A 22,484-nucleotide genomic window follows, 5' to 3' on the forward strand; every position below is an offset into this window, starting at 1 on the left:
ACGGAGGAGACGAGAGATGAGTGGCAATCCAATCCAATAGTTTATTTACAAAAGTCTTATTTAAAAGACAAGGCATTAAACAGTAAAAGATGTTCTTAACTGAATGCTTTTGTAAGTTGTAGAAGTCCAAGAGTCCAGAGGAAGAGCCACACCACATCAAATCCACATAAGAGGGAAGGAGAGTCAGATTCAGCATGTGAACGGTAGACCAGACAATGAGCAAGTGGCAGAGTGTCCTATTTATAGGGCGTGGCTCAACGAGGAACAGGTGATGCAAGTTAGAACTCGGGTGAGGCAGATCGAGTGGGTGGTGCTACCGGAGGTGTGGCAGATGAAGGTGGCTGTGGTGAATGCCTGACACTGTACTGTTACAGGAAGATAAAAATGGAATCAATCACCCCTTGTGTTTCCTTTCTAAGAAATTCAATCGCCATCAGTGTAACTACAGTACAATTGAGAAAGAAGCCCTCGCCCTCTTGTTAGCTTTGCAGCACTTTGAAGTTTATGTTGGTTCAAGTTCACAACCTGTTGAAGTTTTTACTGATCACAACCCTCTTGTATTTTTGCAAAAGTTCTGTAACAAAAATCAAAGACTTATGCGTTGGGCTTTAATCTGTCAAGATTTTAACTTGGACATCAAATATAAGAAAGGCAAAGATAATGTTATTGCTAATTCTCTGTCAAGAACTTGTCTATAAACATAAAACATGTTTATTCTTGCATATGGGGGTGTTAAATCCCTTATGTTTTATTTGTCTTTGTTCTGTTGTTGGGAGGTGTGTTTCTGTGCAGGATGACGTCTGATTGGTTCCTGGCCTCTAACTCGTGCCACGGCCTGCCTGGTCAGCTGACTCCCTGCTGCCTATAAAGATCTCATCATCACTTCCTGCTTCAGCTTTGTGCTCATTTGCTGTGTTTTGCATCTCATTGCTCTGTTAGTTAGTTGTAAGCTTGTGTTAGTAAGACTGAGATTCTGTGTGTGTTCTTCTGTGTGTCTGTGACAGATTGTTGTTTGTTAGTGCATTCACCAACTATTTGTAACCCTGACTACCGCCTGTTTGATTTTGGATTGCCCCTGTTTGGACTTGGTTGCTAATTGTAAATAATTGTATATAGTATTCTTGGGGAGGCAGGGAGACTGATGCCATTTTTGTTGAAACCTTTTGTTGATTGTTTTTGTGCATGAAGTTAGGGAAGTAATTGTTTCTTTTCTTTTCTTTTCTTTTCTTTTCTTTTCTTTTCTTTTCTTTTCTTTTCTTTTCTTTTCTTTTCTAAATAGGGAATTTAGAGGGTTAAAATATTAGTAGTTTTCTGTTTGTTATTTTGGCCTTGTCGGCTCCTGAAGTCACAATTCACCCACTTCTATTTGTAAAAAAAAAATCATTGTTTTTCATTAAACTATTGTTCATTTGCTTTCAAACTCCTCCGCATCCTCGAACTCTTTCATGTTGCGCCTTCACCCTAGATGGGGCATAACATAGGGAAGATTCGAAAATGTGAGTAAAACAAACAATAATCCGTTTAAACAAAAGGTTGCTGAACATGATATAATGTTCCTAACAACTTAACAAATATCAAGTGGTCAGTGTATACTGATGCAGCCAGGAATCGTGTTTTCTAACACTTGTATGTGTCTGATCGTCCAGTTGAAAAACGTATATAGTTTTTGTCAGTTTATTTAAAAACATCCCGTTATGCAGAATATTTAGTTGATGACTTGTAAATACGATATACTATAATCCAATATACAAGATATGTTTTTGCTGCACAATTCAACATATTAACATGAAATGATAACTGCAAATCTGTGTTTCGCTGCCTGGAGACCATTTGTTTCTTTGAATTGCGGCAATTAATTTGATTCTCTTTTCAGTAGCTTTCATCAGTCTGTAAAGATATAACTCAGGTTTCTTGTCAAATCTCTTTGTACAGTCAATTGCAAAGTTCGTTCTGGTTTTAGAGGTGTTGGGTGTGTTCTGTCACAGCATTCACGCTGAAAACAAAAGCTGCCAATCAGTCTTTTTGCCACTCAGTGGGCGGAGCCGCAGCCACTCCAGCTGACGGTGACGTCACATGCATACCCTCTATTGGAGAAAGTGTATTGTAATGACTTGGATCACATGTTCCTTAATAACCAATCACATTAAAGCCTGGACATCATTGAATTTCAGTCAGAGTTGTGCGACACTCAATCACTCTTTATACAGAAGTCTGTTGCGCATAACCCCTATAGGTTTTGATTCAGTTAACGGAGCTCTCTTTTAACAAGCTGATGATTTGACTCAGGTGTGGTCAATAAGTAAGGCAGTGCAGAGCAGATCAATGGAATATTCTCTATTCTACAACTAGCCCTAGACTTTAAACTCAAAATAAAAAACAATCAGTGCAGTACAATTCTTTAGACTCTCTAGGTTGATAATTATCAAATAAAATGTTGAACATATGTGTTTGGACAGCTATAACAGGGTCATTTAAAAAGGTGGTCTTTATATAGTATACCCAAAAGCCTATAAATCTTAAAAGAAAACCCAAAACTGTGTAAACTCATACATGATGTAATTCTAAACAATCATGCAACATTTTATGAAGATAGGGGAAAAATGGCACTATAATAGTTCTAAACAATAAAAGCACTATTATTTTTATTAGAGTGTATTCTCCATCGTGGATGTGTTTTCGCGTTCACCCTCAAACCATAAAACCTTAAAGGCCTTAAGGGTTTAAACCACGATAATCGGCACTTGCGGCTATATTTATTATTATTATTATTATTATTATTAGGGCATCCGCCATGACACTTGATGTGAAGAAAAAAAATGCAAGTGGAGTGATACAAACAGTGAAATGGTTGGAGCACGCACGCACACACACACACACACACACACCTGTTTTCCAGTATTCTGAGAAGGGTCTGGCTGCAGACATGCACCTGCACTCTCAGACGCCTGCACTCTCAGACAACTGCACTTCCGGAAGTGACGTCACTTGCAGTCGATTTAGTTGATACACTTGCAGTCACTTGACAAGAAAAAATGAACTAAATTACAATGCCACTCGCAATCGCCACTTGCACTCTCTGCTACCTGCAACGTTAATTGTTGCAATCCACACAAATGGTGTGTGTTGCCGATAGAGACAAGACACTGTGGTCGTTAAACGATTAAAACTAATTTCATAGCATAACGTACAGGGTCCTGCAAGTCATCTGTAGGAGATAAAAACAACAGAACAGCAGAATATGAATGCAATGCACGAAATCTCTCGTTAAGCTTTTTCCTCCCGTAGAAAACCATTAACACTTGATATGGCTTAATGTATTAAGATACATTAAGTGCCATTAAACGATCAAATTTGTAATATAGTTTATTAATTTATTGTACTTCAAGGCAAGCATATGGCCATGAATGTGCAAACTTTCACATTTATACTTGCCCAGCAAACGCTTAATGTGGTTAACGGAAGATGATAAAGACCAAATTCAGTATAAACCTTACTGTTGTCAAACGATATACCAGCAGATATGAACGCACCATGAGAAAGGCATTATGTGATATTAAAAGGGCCAACTCTGTATAGGCAAGCAGACGTGCCCAGAACGCAATGCGTTAAATAGATGTTTTCCTCCCATAGAAAATCAATATAAACAAAAGACAATGATATAAAAGAGCTGTAGAGATTATTATTTATGGGAAAACGCGAATGTAAGTGGCGTTACTTTTATTCTTATATTCTGCTTCATATTCATATTCGTTCATATTCTGCTGTTCTGTGGCCATGGATTTGCCGGTCTTGTTTTTATCTCCTACAGATGACTTGCAGGACCCTGTATGTTATGCAAATTTAGTTTTAATCGTTTAACCAACACAGCTTCTTGTCACCACTGGCAACACACACGATTTGTGTGGCTTGCAAGTGACGTGGCAGGTAGCTGAGAGTGCAGGTGGCGATTGTGACATTGTAATTTAGTTTCTTTTTTCTTGTCTTCACCACTTGGCTACTGTTGTAAAATGTTAAGAGATTTGATTAAAAAAATAATAAATATATAAAATAAAGTAAAAAATAAAAGACTGCAAATTTGTCACTTGCGGAAGCGCAGGCGTCTGAGAGTGCAGGTGCATGTCTGCAGCCAGGCCCTATTGAGTATTCTGCTATTAGTTGATTTTAGTTCTGAATAGTTCTGTAACCCTTCTTTAATGGACCACTTTTGCCACATAAGCATGCTACTGTTTTAGCTTGTTCATATAGTATGTTTTCAGTGCTATAATTATTATATGTGATAAACAACAATTTAAATAACTTCCAGTTTGCTTCATTAAAATCATTATATATTTCCCCCATATATAGTGCAATACGCTGGAAAATGATTGCTATTCATAGTAGCCTCTAGTCTGGTAGGAAGGCAGACACCAGTGTCAGAACTAAGCTTCACATCTTGCCAGTTCTAAAATCTATTCTTATGCCATTTCCCTCATTCAAATATATCAGTGTGCAGCCTCCCATGAATTCGAAGGCTGTATTTGGAGGAGGCTTTGTGTCATGATTCTGTGTCTTCTCTTACTCCGTTTTATCTGTGCGCTGTCACTGTCAGTTGCACATGGGTTTTGTTTAGATCCTGTCATATTTCATGTTCCTATGTGGACAGTGAGGCCGGATTGGAAGCGATAGACCGAACTTTTTCCGATCTTTCCTCTCAGCCCTCTGTCTCAGTGGATGCGGGCGCTGGATTGCCACTCGCCTGGACTTTTTGTTTCACCCTTTTGCTGCTTTATATTCTGAAGTTCTGAATAAACTTCCTCTTTTGTTTGAATTGCATTTGAGTCCTCCGACGCCTTTCTAATACTTTGTCACTGTGACACATTCAAATGCACAATTGCTACACAAAGGATGCAGCCTCTTTTTTTTTAATTTTCAATTTATGAATCCATCTGTTTAAATCAAAGTTTTCTGAGACACTGATCGCTTGATATAATGTAATTTAGGCTTTTATTCACATATAACATTCATCAACACACCTTGAACTCATCAAATGAAGCTCAGATAAAGGATTTATCAAAAAAATTTTTTTTTGCTTTATTAATCCAGAAATGATCAATTCAAATTTTAATGCAGAATTGAAAAACATGTTAACTGTAGAAGACATGTATTCAGTTTGTATGTAAGCACTGCTTTTAATCTACTTTTTAAATTTCAATTTTATGTCTGGACAAAAACAAAACAAAAACATCATTGACATATTTATTATATTTTAATTTTTTAGCTCTTTTCCCACCATTGTTTTTGAAAAAAGTTGCCAGCCACCGCCAGCATTTTTGATGATTTTACTAAAATTGCATGGCCCCCAAACTGTTGAATGCAAATGCATATTTTCCAGTTTATGAAATATTTTGAGTGTCAAGTACTAAAAAAAAAAAAAATTCTTGAAACAACATAAAAACCCTTGTCAGACCAGAATAATTGCTCCAAATGTTGTCCCAACTAGTCAAGCACAGTTGTCTGAACAAAGAATTTCATATTGTTAAAATGCTAAGGCTTTGTGAGTTTCTAGTATGCAGTTTGCAGCATGAATAAATTATGCAGTTGCTGTTATAGGATTAATGTTTTGCTGTTTGCTGACTTAATTTAATTTTTTTGTTGTTGTTTTGTCATTATTGTTAGTTATTTATTGCACTGTGATGTAAAGAGCTCATCTTTTAAACATTTGTTGATTGCAACCATTCTTGAGGTTTGTCAAGTTCTTGTGTGTCTAGTTTTGAGGCCTAGAGTATGTTCATCCACTTACATCTGTTTGCTGGATACTGTATTTTAGTCTTGTAAGATATTTTACAAACAAAGACAATCTTGTCTACATATTAGACTAAGTTATCCATTAGGGTTTCTATAACAACTCACTGTTTGTTATTTATAAATAAACAAAAAGTTGATACATTAAAATCTAAACTACCCCAATGACAGTAATTGTTGTTTCAGTTGCTGTGAAAAGACTTTTTCTATTAGCAAAATAAGACAATCAGCATTGCATGAACAAATTTATGCTAGCTAAACAAAGTATATTCACTGTGGGAAAAAAAATGTTGAGAGAACTCAAAAGTCTTACTGCATCAAGTTGCCTTACTTTTTTAAAAGTTTTTTCAACTATTTATTTTTACAGTGCAAAATATTTTGTTGTATAAATATCTGAACAAGCAAAAAAAAAAAAAAAAAGTAGATCACTTCCATTAGCACCCCCAAAACTTGGACAGACCTTTTCCTGGCAGTTTTCATTTATATAGACTATACATGATTGTTGATGAACACATTATTTTTCATAAGCACAAGCGTACATATGAGATCGCTCGTTTGTGTGACTTCCTGGCCTCTATTTTTGATCGGGACATTCTAGACTCATTCAGGAGATGGGTAATAGTGCCCCTGAGTGTATAACAGTGAAAACTGTGAAACACAGAAAATTCCATGTTTGGTGGTGAAGCGTTGCCTCATGAATAATAGAAAATTCTGCATTTGGTGGGGAAAGAGTTAACCCTTTAACTGTCACCGTCCCCTCAGTGGGACACCTAAGTTTATGTCACCATATTACAAATAAATCCTAATCTGATCATGACAAACTATACATCGTTGGAAAGGTCTAAGACTCCTAAATAGATATTTTACCATATTTATGTGTTACAAATTATGTAGAAAAAGTAATAGATTATTATATGTCGAGAGTGCAACTTAAAAAATCTACATCATAACACGAGTTCTGACCTTTGTCACAAAAGACTTTCTTCACACACGACTTGCTTTTTCCCTATCACGCTTGAGAAATCATAAGAAATTCTATATCAGCTCAAAACTTAAAATCTCAAAATTCATCCTTTGATTGTATGATTGTATATAATCCATCGGACATTACATTGTGCTGTAGTTAGAACATTTGTATTTTTAAGAACTATGGATTTATAAGGGCTAGAATCATTTGTTTATATGTACAGTTTTATTGGAAAAGATTTTGATTTTTGGCCAGAGGAGAAAAAATACAATATCAGTAAACTGATAAACCACTATTATTAGTATTAGATATTTCATTTGCAAATGTAGAAGCTGATCTGAAATTACCTTTAAGTAAACACTTAAAAGTCTTTTGTGACAAAGGTCAGAACTCATGTTATGATGTAGATTTTTTAAGTTGCACTCTCGACAGTCAGATGTTTGCAAGAAGCCACAAACCACCTTTGTTAAAGTTTAAAACTGTAGTTTCTTTACAAGAACTGTTGTATGTAGTTGATCCCAAAATACCTGTTTGTAGGTGCCAAAAGTGGGTTGTCTCAATGCAAAACAGATGTACAGCAATGATCAAAAGCTAAAGTTAATAAATGGAACCTTAGTGTAAAGTGTTACCAAAAGATGAATTAAGAATAGTTTCTATCAAATATATTACCTTACACCTTACCATCTGTTTCACAAAAAAATAGCAATTATTCATATTCAGATTCTGATTTTCCTATACCCAGGAGGTGTATAATTTAAAGAAAATAATGAAGTGATTTGTTTTTTCTTTTCAAATTTAGATTTGTAGAAATGTGAGAGCCTATAACATCTGAAGTTGAAAAACACTGAATTTGACAGTTTTGTTTCCTCAGCATTACAGGTTTTTGGCAGTTGGTGCTACCTCTAGGAACAGTTGAAGGAAGACTGTGAGTTTATTTAACAATCCAGGGAACAGTTTCAAATGAATGAAGGGAATGTAAATCACAATGCCACTCAGCATGAAGAGGGTCACATAGAGGTACTCAATCTGAGGGTCATCAATGATGGGTGCCAGTACCAGGAACACTGCAGCCAGCAACACCAGGATGGGAATAATTATAGGTACCTTGGAAGGGTAGACAGAAAGACAATGGTTGAATATAACTTCTTTCTCTGACAAGGTTTGTCACACATTATGTGTGCGTCTACGTGTTATGTAAAGTATTTATGTCTATAAAGTGTATGCACAGTCAGGCTGTTAGCTATGTGTAGGCTTATATTGATTATATCAGTAACACTACAATACGGGTGCACAAATATGCATTAATTCATGCTTAACTAAAGCACAGATAATCATGGGTTCTTACATATCTCATTAAGAGCTAAACCATTTATTAATAATAACTGCATCAGCAACAAATTAACATTCTATATTAATTATAGATTAAGTAATCAATAAATTGGTATTAATTAAATGTGTCATAATGTATTAAATTTCATAATAGCATATTCTGTTAACTAATAATATAAATTCATGTGTTAATTACCACAATGGGTTGAAGCCATGCATTTCAACTTCTGGTTGTCTGCTTTAATTAATCTTTAGCTAATGATTTGCAAAGATATCATTATGTTATGACTTTACTTGTTGAGGCACGTGACTAATTCTAAATTCATAACCACAATGACATATTGCTTAACAATGAGTTAATAGTTCTGTGCCTCAACAAGTAAAGTCATAACATAATGATACATTTACAAATCATTAGCGAATGATTAATTAAAGCAGACAACTGGAAGCTGAAGTACTTATGCATTTGACAAAGAATTGATCGGTAGAAACGTTTAAAGCATGAATTTTCAATTTTAAGAATTAGAATGAAATTCCTATTTTAAGTGCAAGTATTAGCATTATAAATGCTAAATTAATACCAACATATAAAATTACATTAAGGACATGTATCAGAAAATTGGGAATGTTAGACAATAAATTAAGAGTTCAGATGCAAAACCAGCTAAAAGCCATCTCGGTCAAAAATGAGATTATGATTGAATGCTCCTGACACATAGTATACGTCCATCAAATACTTTTACTTCAGACTCTCTAAATTCCAGCCTCAGCCCAATCAGAAGTACCAGTACTTACATAGAAACCTATACAAAGTAGCCAGAAAGAAATGCTCATTTTAAACAAATACGTCAGATGGATTTAGAGGCTTTTGCATCTGAACTCTTCAAATATAAAAGCTTCACAATAAACTTTTTTGCAGTATTGTCTTATGTTAATGTCCGTTAAAGCATGACTGTAAACAAAAAAACATGATTATGTAAAAAAAATAAAAAAGCCACTGTCTCCAAATTTTCAGTTGTGACAGACACAGCAATACTTAATGTTCTGTAAGATCATCATGTTTGTAGTGTGTTCCAGGGATTAAAACGTACAATATAATGTATAAATACAATATATATACATACAGTCAGACCTATAATACTAACTAATAATAATAATGGTAAAGTGTAACGTTGCATAAAATGAAAATACTCAATAAAGCAGGCTAAATTGCCTTAAATGTATAATTAATGGCTGGATTCCACAACTGATAACATAAAACAAATCTAGTAATACAATACAACATTTACTGTAGTGGTCATAAAATTTACTGATTTGAGAAATTTACTGCGTTTCTGATTTGGCTGTGAGATTCGCCAATTAAGTGCGTAAGATGTGATGGATTCTGATCTGTCAAAAAAAAAAAAAAAAAGCTAACCATGTAGAGTGACTTTTTCACTTTGACTTCTCTTTCATTGTCATTCTGTCTGCTGCTGTGCGGTTGTCCAGTTGGCATTTTTACTCCGAAATGGCGGCCGTGCTACCCGAAGCGCCACCTAGTGGCTGTTACCAGAAAAGCATCAGAGTTTCGCCTCTTGGTATTCTATACTCTTTGTGTTAATATTATCTCCAACCAGGAGAGGTTGCTAGTTTCAGTATTTTCAGAAAACAGTATTTTCCAGTCAAGATGGTAAACAGATTATCTTTTTTTACCAAGTTCAAGGTGATACCTATATTTTTTGAATGTTTGGAAATCTGTATTTCTATTTAAATCGCCATAACACCACTGCATTAAATTAGCCAACTCTAATGAAACTGGTCTTGATATATTCCTTGGATCATGTCTAGAAAATTGATACCAGTTATGCCATAATTGGATGAACTTCCTGTCCGCCATTTTGATTTATGTCTAAAACCAACTTTTTCAAAATCCTCCTAGACCATTACTCCGGTTTTCACCAAATTTGACACGGACCATCTTTAGACCATGCTGACAAAAAGTTATGGATTTCGTGTTGATATACAATAAGAAACGGTTTTCATTTAGCACATTAACGAATTTGCTGGAAAGATGCCTAACTGCATCTGAGGCTGCATCTTACAGATCTTTCATTTTTACCCCCCATAATGCTGCATTTGCACATTAGGAGTGGCCAAATTAACAGTTTGGTACATTCTGAGGAAAAAAGAACACATTGGTGAGCTCAGTAACATAAAAAGGCCTGGACGTTCATAGAGGACAACAGTGATGGATGATTGGATGATCCTCTCTATAGTAAAGAAAAACTGTTTCACAACATCCAGCCAAGTGAATAACACTCTCCAGGAGGTAGGCATGTCACTGTCAAAGTTACTGTTTGTTAATGATGTGACAGAAGACAGAAGCAGCCGCATGAATTCTGAAATGTACAGGGATATACTCTGCCCAGATTCAGTCAAATGCAGCAAAGTTGATTGGGCAGCACTTCACAGTACAAATAGACGATAACCTAAAACATACAGCAAAAGCAGCCCAGGAGTTTTTAAAAATAAAAAAAAAGTGGAATATTCTGCAATGGCCAAGTTAATCTTCTGATTTTAACCCGAATGAGCTCGCATTTCACTTGCTGAAGCCATAAAGACCCACAAACAAACAACTGAAAGTATCCCTATTATGGATTTTTGAAAATGACCTTTCATACAGTGTGTAACAAAGCTCAAAGTGAATGAAAACATCCTGCAAAGTTTTAAATCTGAAGTGCTTCGTGTATAAAGTTATTGTCAAAAGAAAGAGTTAATTCTGAATCACGAAAACAAGTCGTTGTTAAAACTACTCTTAAGCTGTTACAAACTGATGTCATCTTGAAACATTAGCATATTGCCTGCCCACATGTTGCGTGCGCAGACCCTGAGAAAACTTGAACCCCCTCTCCTCTCTCAAACACTGGAGTGGATTCTTGTAAATCCATTAGGATACATGTAGGGTATGTCTAAAAACTCTCAATCCATTTTCTCCTCCAACTGCATTGCCGCAGAAGTACCGACCCAGTGTTTACAAAGTGAATGTGCAAGGAGGGTCAAGTGCCCTTTACAAAAAATTAAAAAAAAATAACAACAACAGCAAAAAAGGTAAAACAGCGACTCCATTTGAGGTACCCCAGCCTCTAGCAGCCATTCCCTGATGATGTTGTAGTGGACTGCACATTCCAGGACCCAGTTTATGGCAGGCCCCTCTCTAAACGCAGTAGTGGATAAAAGTTTGCTACATTTGGATTGGATCTTGGTGGACTAACGCCAAAGCCATCAGATAAAGATGTTAGGACAACAACCAGACACCTCCTAGAGGGCAAGAAGAAAACCTCTGGTACAAAGCCTAGGAAGGACAGGACTTCCTATTGGTCAAAATGCAGTTTCTGCCCTCCACCTACCTAAAGACTGATTACTAAGGTTTGGCCTGCAAAGGCCAACATAAAAATTCCCTAGGACCTCAAAACGAAGCAGCAGTGGGTGAAACAAACAGAAATCATAAAGATCCACCCAAATCCATTCATAATTATGTTTTCAAACCTTAAAACTGAAGCACACTACAACACACACACACGTCTTATACTTATTCAGAAAAATAAGTATTCTTGGTGACAGCAATGTATAGTGCAACATTTTACACAAACTCGACTGTTAATGGACTAATGGATGCATGCATGACAGTTCAATCTTTTCCCATCCTTTTTGGACTTTTGGACTCAAGTGTTAATGATAAATCCCCTGTGACGTTTGTACTGGCTACTATATACAGGCCACCAGGGCACCATACAGACTTTATTAAAGAATTTGCTGGGTAACAATTTATTTTGATAGTCCACTTTAGACATTCTACTAACAGTAAGTAACTTTGCAACTGCATATCAACTAGTCATTAGAGTATTAGTAGACTGTCTGCTTAATATCTTCTAACACTCTTCTAAACTTTGCAAGTATATGTCAACTTATTCTACTAACCCTAAACCTAACCTAACCATCCACTCTGAGAGTTAGTAGATATGTAGTTGCAAATTAATGAGAAGTAGTTAAGATGTAGCTGCAAAGTTACTTATAGTTAATAGAATGTCTAAAGTGGACTATCAAAATAAAGTTTAACCATTCACTGATTTTCTATCTGAGTTGGTGCTCGCTGCAGATAAAGTCTTAATAGTGGGTGATTTTAACATCTATGTTGATCATGAAATAGATGCATTGGCATCTAGACGTCACGGAGAACGCTGTGTTTCAGCCACTGTTGTCACCAGATGAGCCTTTGGAGGTGGTGGTGTTACAATCTGGGCAGGTGTGTCTAGTCAATATTGTACTGCCCTACACCTTGAGAATGGTACGGTGACAAGCCAACACTACCTGAATAACATCATTAATCCAGTCATTGTGCCTCTGCATGAGCAACAACACAGTCTTGATTTCATAGCCAAATTCCACAGTATTCTCGGTGCTAGATGCTAAGAGCTCCTTTTGGCAAATCTCACTGGACCACAAGTCTTCTCCACTGACAACATTCAGTATGCCATTTGGAAGATTCAGATTCCTTCGCATGCCATTCAGCATTAACTAAGTTTTTCATCTGTGAAACATGGTGGAGCAGCGTCATGTGGAACAGGGCCAGTATTTACAAAATATCTTAAGGCTAAAAGTAGCTCATAACTTGCAGATTTAGGAGAAAATCTTGGGCGTGTCAGTCCTAAATTTAGGACTTCTACATTTTTGCTCTAAGAGTATTTCACAAAGCATTTTAGTGCTAAAACTAGCTCCTAAATCTGTGAAACATCAGGAGTAGTGAAGAGGACTCCTTAGGCAGTCTGCCTCAGTACGTAAACATTTTAGATACATGCCATATTTACTAAAATTGAAATTTTCCTTTGATTTTATCCTTGTTTTTATTAACAAGTTGGGTAGCTGTTCTTGTTTCCAGTTTGGTTTTCTTTACATTTGCATGTCTTACTATCAACCATGATTATTCTATTATGTTAATTAAAAGGGTGTTTATATGCATATCTGCTAAATGTTTACGAGAAGCACGCATGTAATAGGCTTACAATTAGCTGAACATATACTTGTTTAATTAGTTACACTCACACCGTGTCCTAACTACACGCAACGCAATAAAACTTTATCAGAGTTTTTGTCCTAAGTAGCCATGACAGTGATACGTGAAATTTTTACGTGGCTAGAACAACAAAATACAAGCCAATGATAATCTCAGGTACGGATTATGTGCTTTTTTCAAAGTTGAATGTGTCTAATGTGAGTTTGAATATTATTTTGTGTGACCTTTTATAGCCATACTGAAAGCAACAACAGAAAGTTTACATCAGATCTTGAAAATAAATGAAAGCTAAGGTGTTCATTAAAACTGTGAACCCAATGCGAACCAACAAGTGTATTCCATAACAAAGACAGTATTAGTCACTCAGTATGTACATTTAATAATGTTAAAAAGGTTTATTATTTATGAATTAGCTCATAAACTTGCCCATTTTGTTGGGAGTGCAGTGAACGTCTGCCCTTCTGAATGACATCGCACTGTCGTGTGTACACCCAAAATGCTTGTCGCTGGAATCCTGTCGCATCGCATGTAGTTAGGACACGGTGTTAGCCTGTATTATAAAATCTTTATTTGAATGTAGCAACATTTTTATTTTTAAATCTTTATTTGAATATGGCAATATAACATTATGCTCTACTATATTTCTCCCCTATCCTTCCCTAGACCCCTCCCCTATCAGCCAATCACTGTGTGCATAGTTAGAAAGTATGCTGATATCATCTATAGCAACGAGGTCAACCCACCCATACTAGCTTAAGACTTCTCTCTATTCCTTAGTAAAAGTTTGTCTCAGCAGCTCTGTGAATGGGTTTTAAGAGAAAGCTCTTAGCTAAAAACTTTATTTTTTGCTAAGAGAACACTGCTATTTAGGACAACACTTTAAGTTAAAATGTTTTGTGAATACAGGCTACCTGTGCGCAGTCATAGAGGATGACATCATTGTGGGTGAAAAAGGTGAAGAGGAACATGATGCAAATCTAAGGAGAGTGTTAGATCGTGCCTGTGAAGTGAACTTGAGACTAAATCCTCAAAAGTGCAAATTCCACCTAAGTGAGGTAAGCTACATGAGTCACATTTTCACAAGTAAGGGACTACGACCGGACCCAGAAAAAACAAAAGCAATCACAGAAATGCAGCCCCCAGAAAATGTAACTGCACTGCAATGCTTCCTGGGTATGATTAATTACTTTTCATATAAAATTCATACCAAACCTCAGTGAGCTGTCCACACCCCTGCGTGAGTTGACCCGCAAAAACACAGAATGGTACTGGTTTAAACAAAAAAAAAAAAAGATTTTGAGCATCAGAAAGCTTTTGACGTTCTAAAGCACAAGATTTGCAGTCCACCTGCCCTGAAGTACTATTACATCCAAAAACCTGTCACGCTCACCTGTGATGCTTCCCAGTTCGGCCTTGGAGCTGCATGTTCACAGACACTGACTCAAACAGAAGTGCATTATGCACAGATCGAAAAATAACTTCTTGCAGTGCATGCACCAAATTCAACGAATACATATGTTGTAACAGTCACCATCTGTCACAACTCCTGCATCTCAAGTAAAGATACACATATTAAACTGTTCCCTTGTCTCACGGCTCATCATCCAACAATGCATGACAAGTTTTTGAGACATTTTGTTGTTATACCCACTACTGTTGTTAGCTTTTTGTTTTGATAAATTTGTTTGTGATGAAGACATTACCATTGCATGCTTCTACTTAAATGCCCTATTTTCATGATATAATATCACTGTAGCATGATTTCTTTCCATTTTCCATACATTTCACCTGAAATTGAATATCCTTAACTTTTTTGTGAGTAGTGTAACATTGATATAAGACATGTAAGAAATCACATATTGACATATAAGTGATCACTGGAGTTTAGACCAACCTATTATGTATTTACAAAAGGGGCTCACAGGCTTTACAGGTTTTACAGGTTTGGTTTACAGCTCTTTTGCCACTCTGTATACTGTTATACCCTCTATAGGTGTATTCGACTTCATGCGAATGACGAGAGTTGCCACTTGCAGTCAGGGTTGGAACTGTAAGCAGAGACATAAAATCAGACACTTTCTGCTTCCCGTAGTGACGCTTGTGTGGTGTTTGCATACTTTATCACAGATGAAGTGAATTAAATGCAATATTTTTTAAATACACAGACATTTCAGAGACATTTTCATAAAGCAAAAGAAACAGAGATTTATGAGCTGAAGGTGTCACAATAAACATGAAATTCATGTCAACATTGTTAAGCGTTGAATCTGGCCAACTGTGAAATGGCAGTGTTGTAATCAGAGCTCCTGCAGACACTCTGAAGAAGCAGTGCCGACTGTGTCGGCTAACTTGTCTCGAATTGCTCTGCAGTACTTTGACGCCATACGTCACTGTGACGTGCGTTGCCTCAAGTCGGACAATAATTATAACCGCCATGCACTGCTTCAAGTAGGCGCCGGTCGGTCTGTGCAGCGCTGCATGAAATTGAACACATCTAATAAGTCCATGAGAGAGTGGAGGGTAGGAGGAGGCTGGGTTAAGCCAGATGTAGAATCAGAGGCCAGCCAGGACAAAGCCCCAGGGCAGAGTTGAAGGTGGGAGGAGCCATGGTGAAGCATCTCCTGAGTGAAGCTGAAGCGGCTGAGGACAACAGTGGAACTGGAGGGAAGAAGGGGCCAGACGGGCCCAAGGGATGGGGGCCTAAGTGAAGCTGGAGGAGTGGAATCCCATGGTGAAGGCAGGTCAATGACAGATCAAGGCGGAGCTATATGGAAGAGAAAGCCCGGGAGAGCCAGTGAGCAGATGGACCATGGTGAAGGTGAGGTAGCAAGGAGCCAAGACTAAGCCAATGGGTGCTTCTCAATTGTTATTTGTGCAAACTCATTTAGTTTCCTCATGTCTTAGCTCCACCCCTTCAGGATGCGAGAGAAGTACACAAGGAAAACACACGAGGACTGAGGAATTGAATCAAGCAAAATGATATATCCTCGCTCCCTTTTGTGTCACTTCAAAGCATCGTCAAATAATGATGACTCTACGCCGCTAGTTTCACCCTCCACAAAATACCACATTTGTCTATATATATATATATATATATATATATATATTTTTATGTGACCAGTTATCATCAACAATGAATTATTCCCAGTTATTAACTGTTTTTATTTGTTGTATAGTGTTACGGTTTGTTTAATTTTCTTTTGCTTTGATATAATTCTGTAACTGTATAGTTGATGCAACTACTACAGTTGTAATTTGACATACATACATACAAAATGAATTAACTACAGGCCTGCATTAAAGTCATTCTCTATTATCTATTTCCCAATATAAAAGGCATTCATTTAAAAATTTAAAGCAATAAGCCATTAAAATCAAGAGACGTCAATATACGTAACTAAAACTGTACTGAAAAGTACACATTATACATTGAAATTACAGGCACTGTCAGAACATAACCCACATTTACAATAACATGCTTAATACTCACATTTATGTGTGTTTGTATTTTCTGCCATGGTTAGCACTTGGTGCAGATGTGAAGGAGGAGAATTTATACATGCGTCACATTAAGTTGATAAAACACTTCCGCAAAGGATATACCTGTGTATTCTCACTCATGACTCCTTAGGAAGCCTCCTCACTCCTTAATCCTCACCTCCTCATGGTGCAATTAGAGAACTGAGATGTCCTACAAGATGGCTGGGCTTGATCGGTTTCTGGGTCATAGGATAGAGGACGGAAATGAGGAGGGATATTGAAAAGCACCCAATGGGCCAACAGGCCGAGGTGTAATCCGGAACTCAAAGGCTGGAGGCAGAAACATGGGATACGCAGAGACATGGGATCCAGACAATGGACTGAAGGAAACACTGGGTTTAAATATAACAGTATTCATGGAGAGCAGAAACAGGTGTTAGCAAATCAGAAACCATGGAAACTAGTGAAAGGAAAAGTCAGAACAAAGGAAACTAGGTCAAATTAAACTAAATCAAAACTAAACCAACATGTGACATAGTCTTAATCAGAGTAGAGTCCAAGAAGACCTTTTAATAATCCATAAGGAGAAATCACCAACAAAGATACAAACAAACAAAACCAAACAACAAATACCAGACAATGGACTGAAGGAAATACTGGGTTTAAATATAACAGTATTCATGGATAACAGAAACAGGTGTTAGCAAATCAGAAACCATGGAAACTAGTGAAAGGAAAAATCAGAACAAAGGAAACTAGGTCAAATTAAACTAAATCAAAACTAAACCAACATGTGACATAGTCTTAATAAACTCATCTTTTTACATAAACCATGAGAAACTATAATTTTTTTTAATTTCGCCCCTTCATTCAAATGCTCAGTTCACGCATGCTCATATCAGCAGCTCATCATTTTTTTTTTGCTTAGTTTTTCCTCAGTTTCCTTAGTTCAGTGTACTGATGACTTGAGAATGTACAAATATGCATAAAAAATTACTTTAAAATACATTTTATTATTAAGTGTCCTGCACATTAATTTGACTGCAAATTTAAAATATTTAATAAAAAAAAAAATTAAGAACTACCTAAAACCCTACTATATAGCATTTATGCATCTCTCCAGTGTGTAATGCTACATTTTGACATGAAATATAACGTTTAAAATCCTTCAGAAATCATATTTATTTTGCATTTTTGTGTACCTCCATATCCCATTTGTAATTTAAATACATTTATTTCAAAATAAATTTATAATAGTTTAGATAAAATACACATTTTAGTCGTGTCCCCAGGTTTTCACTCAGTCCTGTTACCCTAACACATTCCCCACTCTAAAAACTGGGAAAATTCCACAAGACACATTTTCAATATAATATTGTAACATCTGGATCTTTATATAATAATTATAAATATATAAATATTATAATAATTATAAATATACTGTTACCTATTGTTACATACATTATTTCTTAGATGTTACTTGTTTATTTTAAAAATACAAATATTTGATGAATCACTATAATTTGCTGAGTATCCACATAATATTAGTATGTACTTCATGTGGATATATTTATATTTGCTGATTTTATCCTAAAATCTCAATTCTGTTACTTTCAGTACTGTTACTCATATACACATACATATCCTATACTCATACAGATAGTTGATAGTTGATCAATAGTACTTGACGCAGTGTTCACTGAGGAGTAATTGTCAGGCTTGCGAGGACATGCCCTTGAGCGCGTGTTGGAGGGAGGGCGTGAATAATAGTAACAGGAATGTGTGTTTTATTAAGGTAAATATTAGGCTACATCCATATTAATCTAGATAAATTTAAAAAAAGCATCTTTTTCTCAACATTTTGGCCTTTTAACGACACTAAGACAGTGTAAAGTTTTTGCCTAGAGAAAACTTACGTTTTTTCCTGCATTGTTGTTTTATATTGTGACAGAAAATGCACTTGCAATTTCTGTCCTGTGGCAATTACGTATTAGACCCAAACATGGAATGGCATTTGAGTGTGACATGCGCTGTAAGAAAACAATATCCACAGAAAAACTGAAAAGGCATTATTTAAGTTCATTATTTTTAATATCATTTTTAATTTAATATTTAATATTTATTATTTTTTGTTATTTATATATAATAAATAATAACCTGTCCTCTACCCCTAAACATGACCCTAACAAAAACCTCTGCAGACGACTAGATTTAAATAGAAACATGATTTGGCCTTTTTTAGCAGTGAGGTCAGCTCACTAGTCAGTGTTTAACACTCTTCACTATATCAGTGCAAGTACCTCAAATACCTCACATGTGCAGTCAAACCTGTATAGCAGCGGTGGCGAACTCCAGTCCTGGAGACTCGCAGCCCTGCAGAGTTCAGCTCCAACCCAAATAAAAACTCACCTGCTTGTAGCTACCTAGTAACGCTTCAGATCTTGATTAGCTTGTTCAGGTGTGTTTGATTAGGGTTACAGCAAAACAGGGCTGCGGCTCTCCAGGACTGACGTTCGCCACCCCTGCTGTATAGTAATATAATGGATATTCATTCCTGTTGCCCAGTTTAATTCCTCTTACTATTCCTTTTTTCTTTAAAAAAAAAAAAAAGTTAAACCACTATTTCTTTAATTAAGTTTGGTGCATCATTTGTCTCATTGTTTAATAAATTGCATCACAAAAAATGTATAAGCTTGTGGTTTAAGTCACCTTTAAAATAAAAAGAAATGGCTTTGTGAAAAATACACCTTGTGTAGATAAATAGTGCATGAAGGAAAAATAAAGGAATTTGTTGACATATTTTTAAACATGCTTCCACTTTAAAATTCTGTAAAAAATTAAATAAAGTTACCTGAGATATACCAATGCATATAGTTAAATATGTGTATTACTAGATTCCATCTGAGAAAAAGCTAGAAAATTGAAAAAAAAAAAAAAAAAAAAAAAAAAAAAATTGGAAGAGTTTTTGGAAGCAAATGGCACCCATTCGGTGGAATGGCTCTCTAACAGATCACTTATGTTATATTTACATTATATTTGTTATATTTTATTTATTTATTTATTTTTATGAATATACACAGTGCAGCTTAAAGGTTTGTGAAACATTCAGAATTTCTGGATAAATTTAATTCAAAACATCATATATTAGGCCTGTCAGTTGATTAACATTTTTAATCTAATTAATTACATGATGGAAAATAATTAATCTAATTAATTATTCAAATTAATCGCAAAATAAATTTGACTGAAAATACCCCAAAAAGATTATTTAAAGCTATGTTTGTGTTAAATAAGAAAGTATCAAGTAGACATTACAAATGTTAGCTTTATATTTTATACTTTATTATTATAATTTAATTTAATTATTTTATTTCTTTCACCATAGAATTTATTAGACTACACTTAAACATTTAGGCTGCAACAGCCTAACATGAACTATGGAACATAAAAGAAGACAATTTTAAAAACATTTCAGTATTTTTTGTTCATATGATGAAAGTCATTGTTAACCAAAACAGCTTTGTTACCAACAGTGTTCAAATACCTTCTTTAATGTTCCACAAAAGAAAGGTTTGAAACGACATGAGGGTGAGTAAATGAGGACAGAATTGATTTTTGAGTGAACTATCCCTTTAATGTTTTTATTATTTATTTATTTATTTATTTATATGAAATGATGCTCAAAATAAGAAACTAAATCTGCCAGCACGTGACGTATTTATGAGTCATTCATTCATCCATTTGATGGTTCAAAATTCAGGAATTAAGTAAATGGCTCTCTTTATGAGTGGGCCTTTGAATCATTGGTTCATATGATTCGATCAAAATGCAGATTTATTCAGAAACTAAACACCGCTGTGTTGCTCGGAAATGTGCAATAATTCTGCAGTGGCTTCAAAGCTAATATGTTCTCTGCAAAATTGAGCAAAAACACGTAATATTGTATTTAAAATATAGCACAATATTAAGTTCTTATTTATTAAACTGTTGTATAAAATCATATTTTGTAATAAGCTTGTAATAGATCAGGACAAAATCAGTACTCGTGTCATATTGATCTTGATTCCAATGTGATATTGTGTGATATGTGTTATATATATAAATATGAAACAAAACACATACAGTACAGGGGTATTCTTTGCACCAATATCTTGAATTTTGGGGCATAACTGCATTTGTGGAGCTGTTGCCCAGCATTATATTTGTCAACAGTCATCTATATGAAATACAAGATGACGTACAGGTCTGGGGGTGGGGCCAGCGCACTAACTGCGTTAAAATATTTTAATCGTGTTATTTTTCATAATTAATTAATAAAGGCATTAAACTGACAGCTCTAATATATATGTATACTTTGTCATTTATTTATTAAGGAAAATAACCCAGTGTTAGTGAGTGGCAAAATGTGAATCTTTGCTTTCAGTATCTGGTGTGACCCACTTTTGCAGCAATAACGTCTCGGTTACGTATGGTAAACCTTGTTCCCTGATGGAGGGAACGGAGACATTGTGTCGAGTGTAACGACACTAGGGCTTGAAGGTCTCCCACTCTTTTGACAGAAGTGAGCGCAGTCAGGAGGGCCGTCTTCATAGAGAGGGCATTAAGATCGACTGACTGAAGGGGCTCAGATGGATCTTGCTGTAAGGCCTGAAAGACCACAGCGAGATCCCAAGAGGGGATGAGGTGCAGCCTGGGAGGGTTCAACCTCCCAGAAATCTAACCAAATCGTGCTTCCCCACCGATCTGCCTTCCACCAAGTCATGATTGGCTGATATAGCTGCCACATGGACCTTGAGTGTTGAGGCAGACAGGTGCCTATCCAGGCCTCCTTGGAGGAAGGATAGCACAGATTCGATGCCACATCTCCATGGGTTCTTCCCTTGGAAATAACACCAGTTCACAAAAATGTGCCATTTTAGGTCATACAGCCGACTAGTGGAGGGGGCTCTAGCCTATAAAAGGTGGAAGGTCTTTGAAGTCCTCCTGGTCACATCCAGGGACCATAGGTGGAGGTTCCAGAGATCTGGGCACGGGTGCCAGATTGTGCCCTTCCCCTGAGAGAGGAGGTCCTTCCTCAGAGGAATGCGCAAGGGAGGAATTGATGATAGGAGCACAAGGTCTGAGAACCAGGTTCTGTTGGGCCAATAAGGGGCCACACTTGTTCTCTGTCCTCCCTGATTTTGCACAGGGTCTGTACAAAGAGGTTCACTGGGGGAAATGCATACTTGTGTAGGTCCCTCGGCTAACTGTGTGCCAGTACATCTATACCGAGGGGGGGGGCTCGGTTAGACCGTACCACAACTGGCAGTGAGTGGATTCTGGTGAGGCAAAGAGATCTACTTGTGCCTGGCCGAACCGACTCCAAATCACCTGGACCGTCTGAGGGTGGAGCCTCCACACGCCTCCGAGCGAAATCTGTTGTGATAGGGAATCGGCCACACGATTGAGATCGCCTGAATTGTGAGTGGCACGCAGAGACTTGAGTCTTTGCTGGCTCCAATGTAGGAGATGACGGGCCAGTTGTGACATGCGAAAAGAGCGTACACCGCCCTGGTGGTTGATGTACACCACAGTCGCTGTGTTGTCTGTGCGGATCAACACATGTTTGCCCTGAATCAAGGGTCGGAACCTCTTCAGAGCCAAAAGCACTGTCAACAACTCCAGGAAGTTGATATGCCAAAGCAGCCGAGGGGCAGCCTCCGCAACCTTCATAAAGACACGGGGGCGACAGGGAGAGGCCGAAGGGCAAACCGCAGGAACGGCCTGTGTCTTGGAAGGATCAAGACATGAAAGTACATGTCCTTCAGGTCTATTGCCATAAACCGATCTTGAACCCTGACACACGTAAGAATGTGTTTGAGGGTTAACATTTTGAAG

The 22,484-nt window shown here is 36.6% G+C and overlaps 2 protein-coding genes across 2 annotated transcripts in view; one reads left to right on the forward strand and one right to left on the reverse strand.

Annotated features, from left to right (window-relative positions):
- LOC127180182 (uncharacterized) overlaps positions 1–358 on the forward strand; it is a 17,462-nt gene extending 17,104 nt beyond the window's left edge. Inside the window, exon 6 of the mRNA XM_051134153.1 lies at positions 117–358. Coding sequence (XP_050990110.1) covers positions 117–358 — 242 coding nt within the window. The remainder of the gene's footprint in view (positions 1–116) is intronic.
- Positions 359–5,013: 4,655 nt separating this feature from the next.
- Positions 5,014–22,484, reverse strand: part of LOC127180152 (b(0,+)-type amino acid transporter 1) — a 70,154-nt gene continuing 52,683 nt past the window's right edge. Inside the window, exon 6 of the mRNA XM_051134119.1 lies at positions 5,014–7,852. Within this exon, the coding sequence (XP_050990076.1) occupies positions 7,622–7,852 (231 nt within the window). The 3' untranslated portion in view covers positions 5,014–7,621. The remainder of the gene's footprint in view (positions 7,853–22,484) is intronic.

This window comes from Labeo rohita, chromosome 17, assembly GCF_022985175.1.
Source record: "Labeo rohita strain BAU-BD-2019 chromosome 17, IGBB_LRoh.1.0, whole genome shotgun sequence".
Taxonomy (NCBI): Eukaryota; Metazoa; Chordata; class Actinopteri; order Cypriniformes; family Cyprinidae; genus Labeo; species Labeo rohita.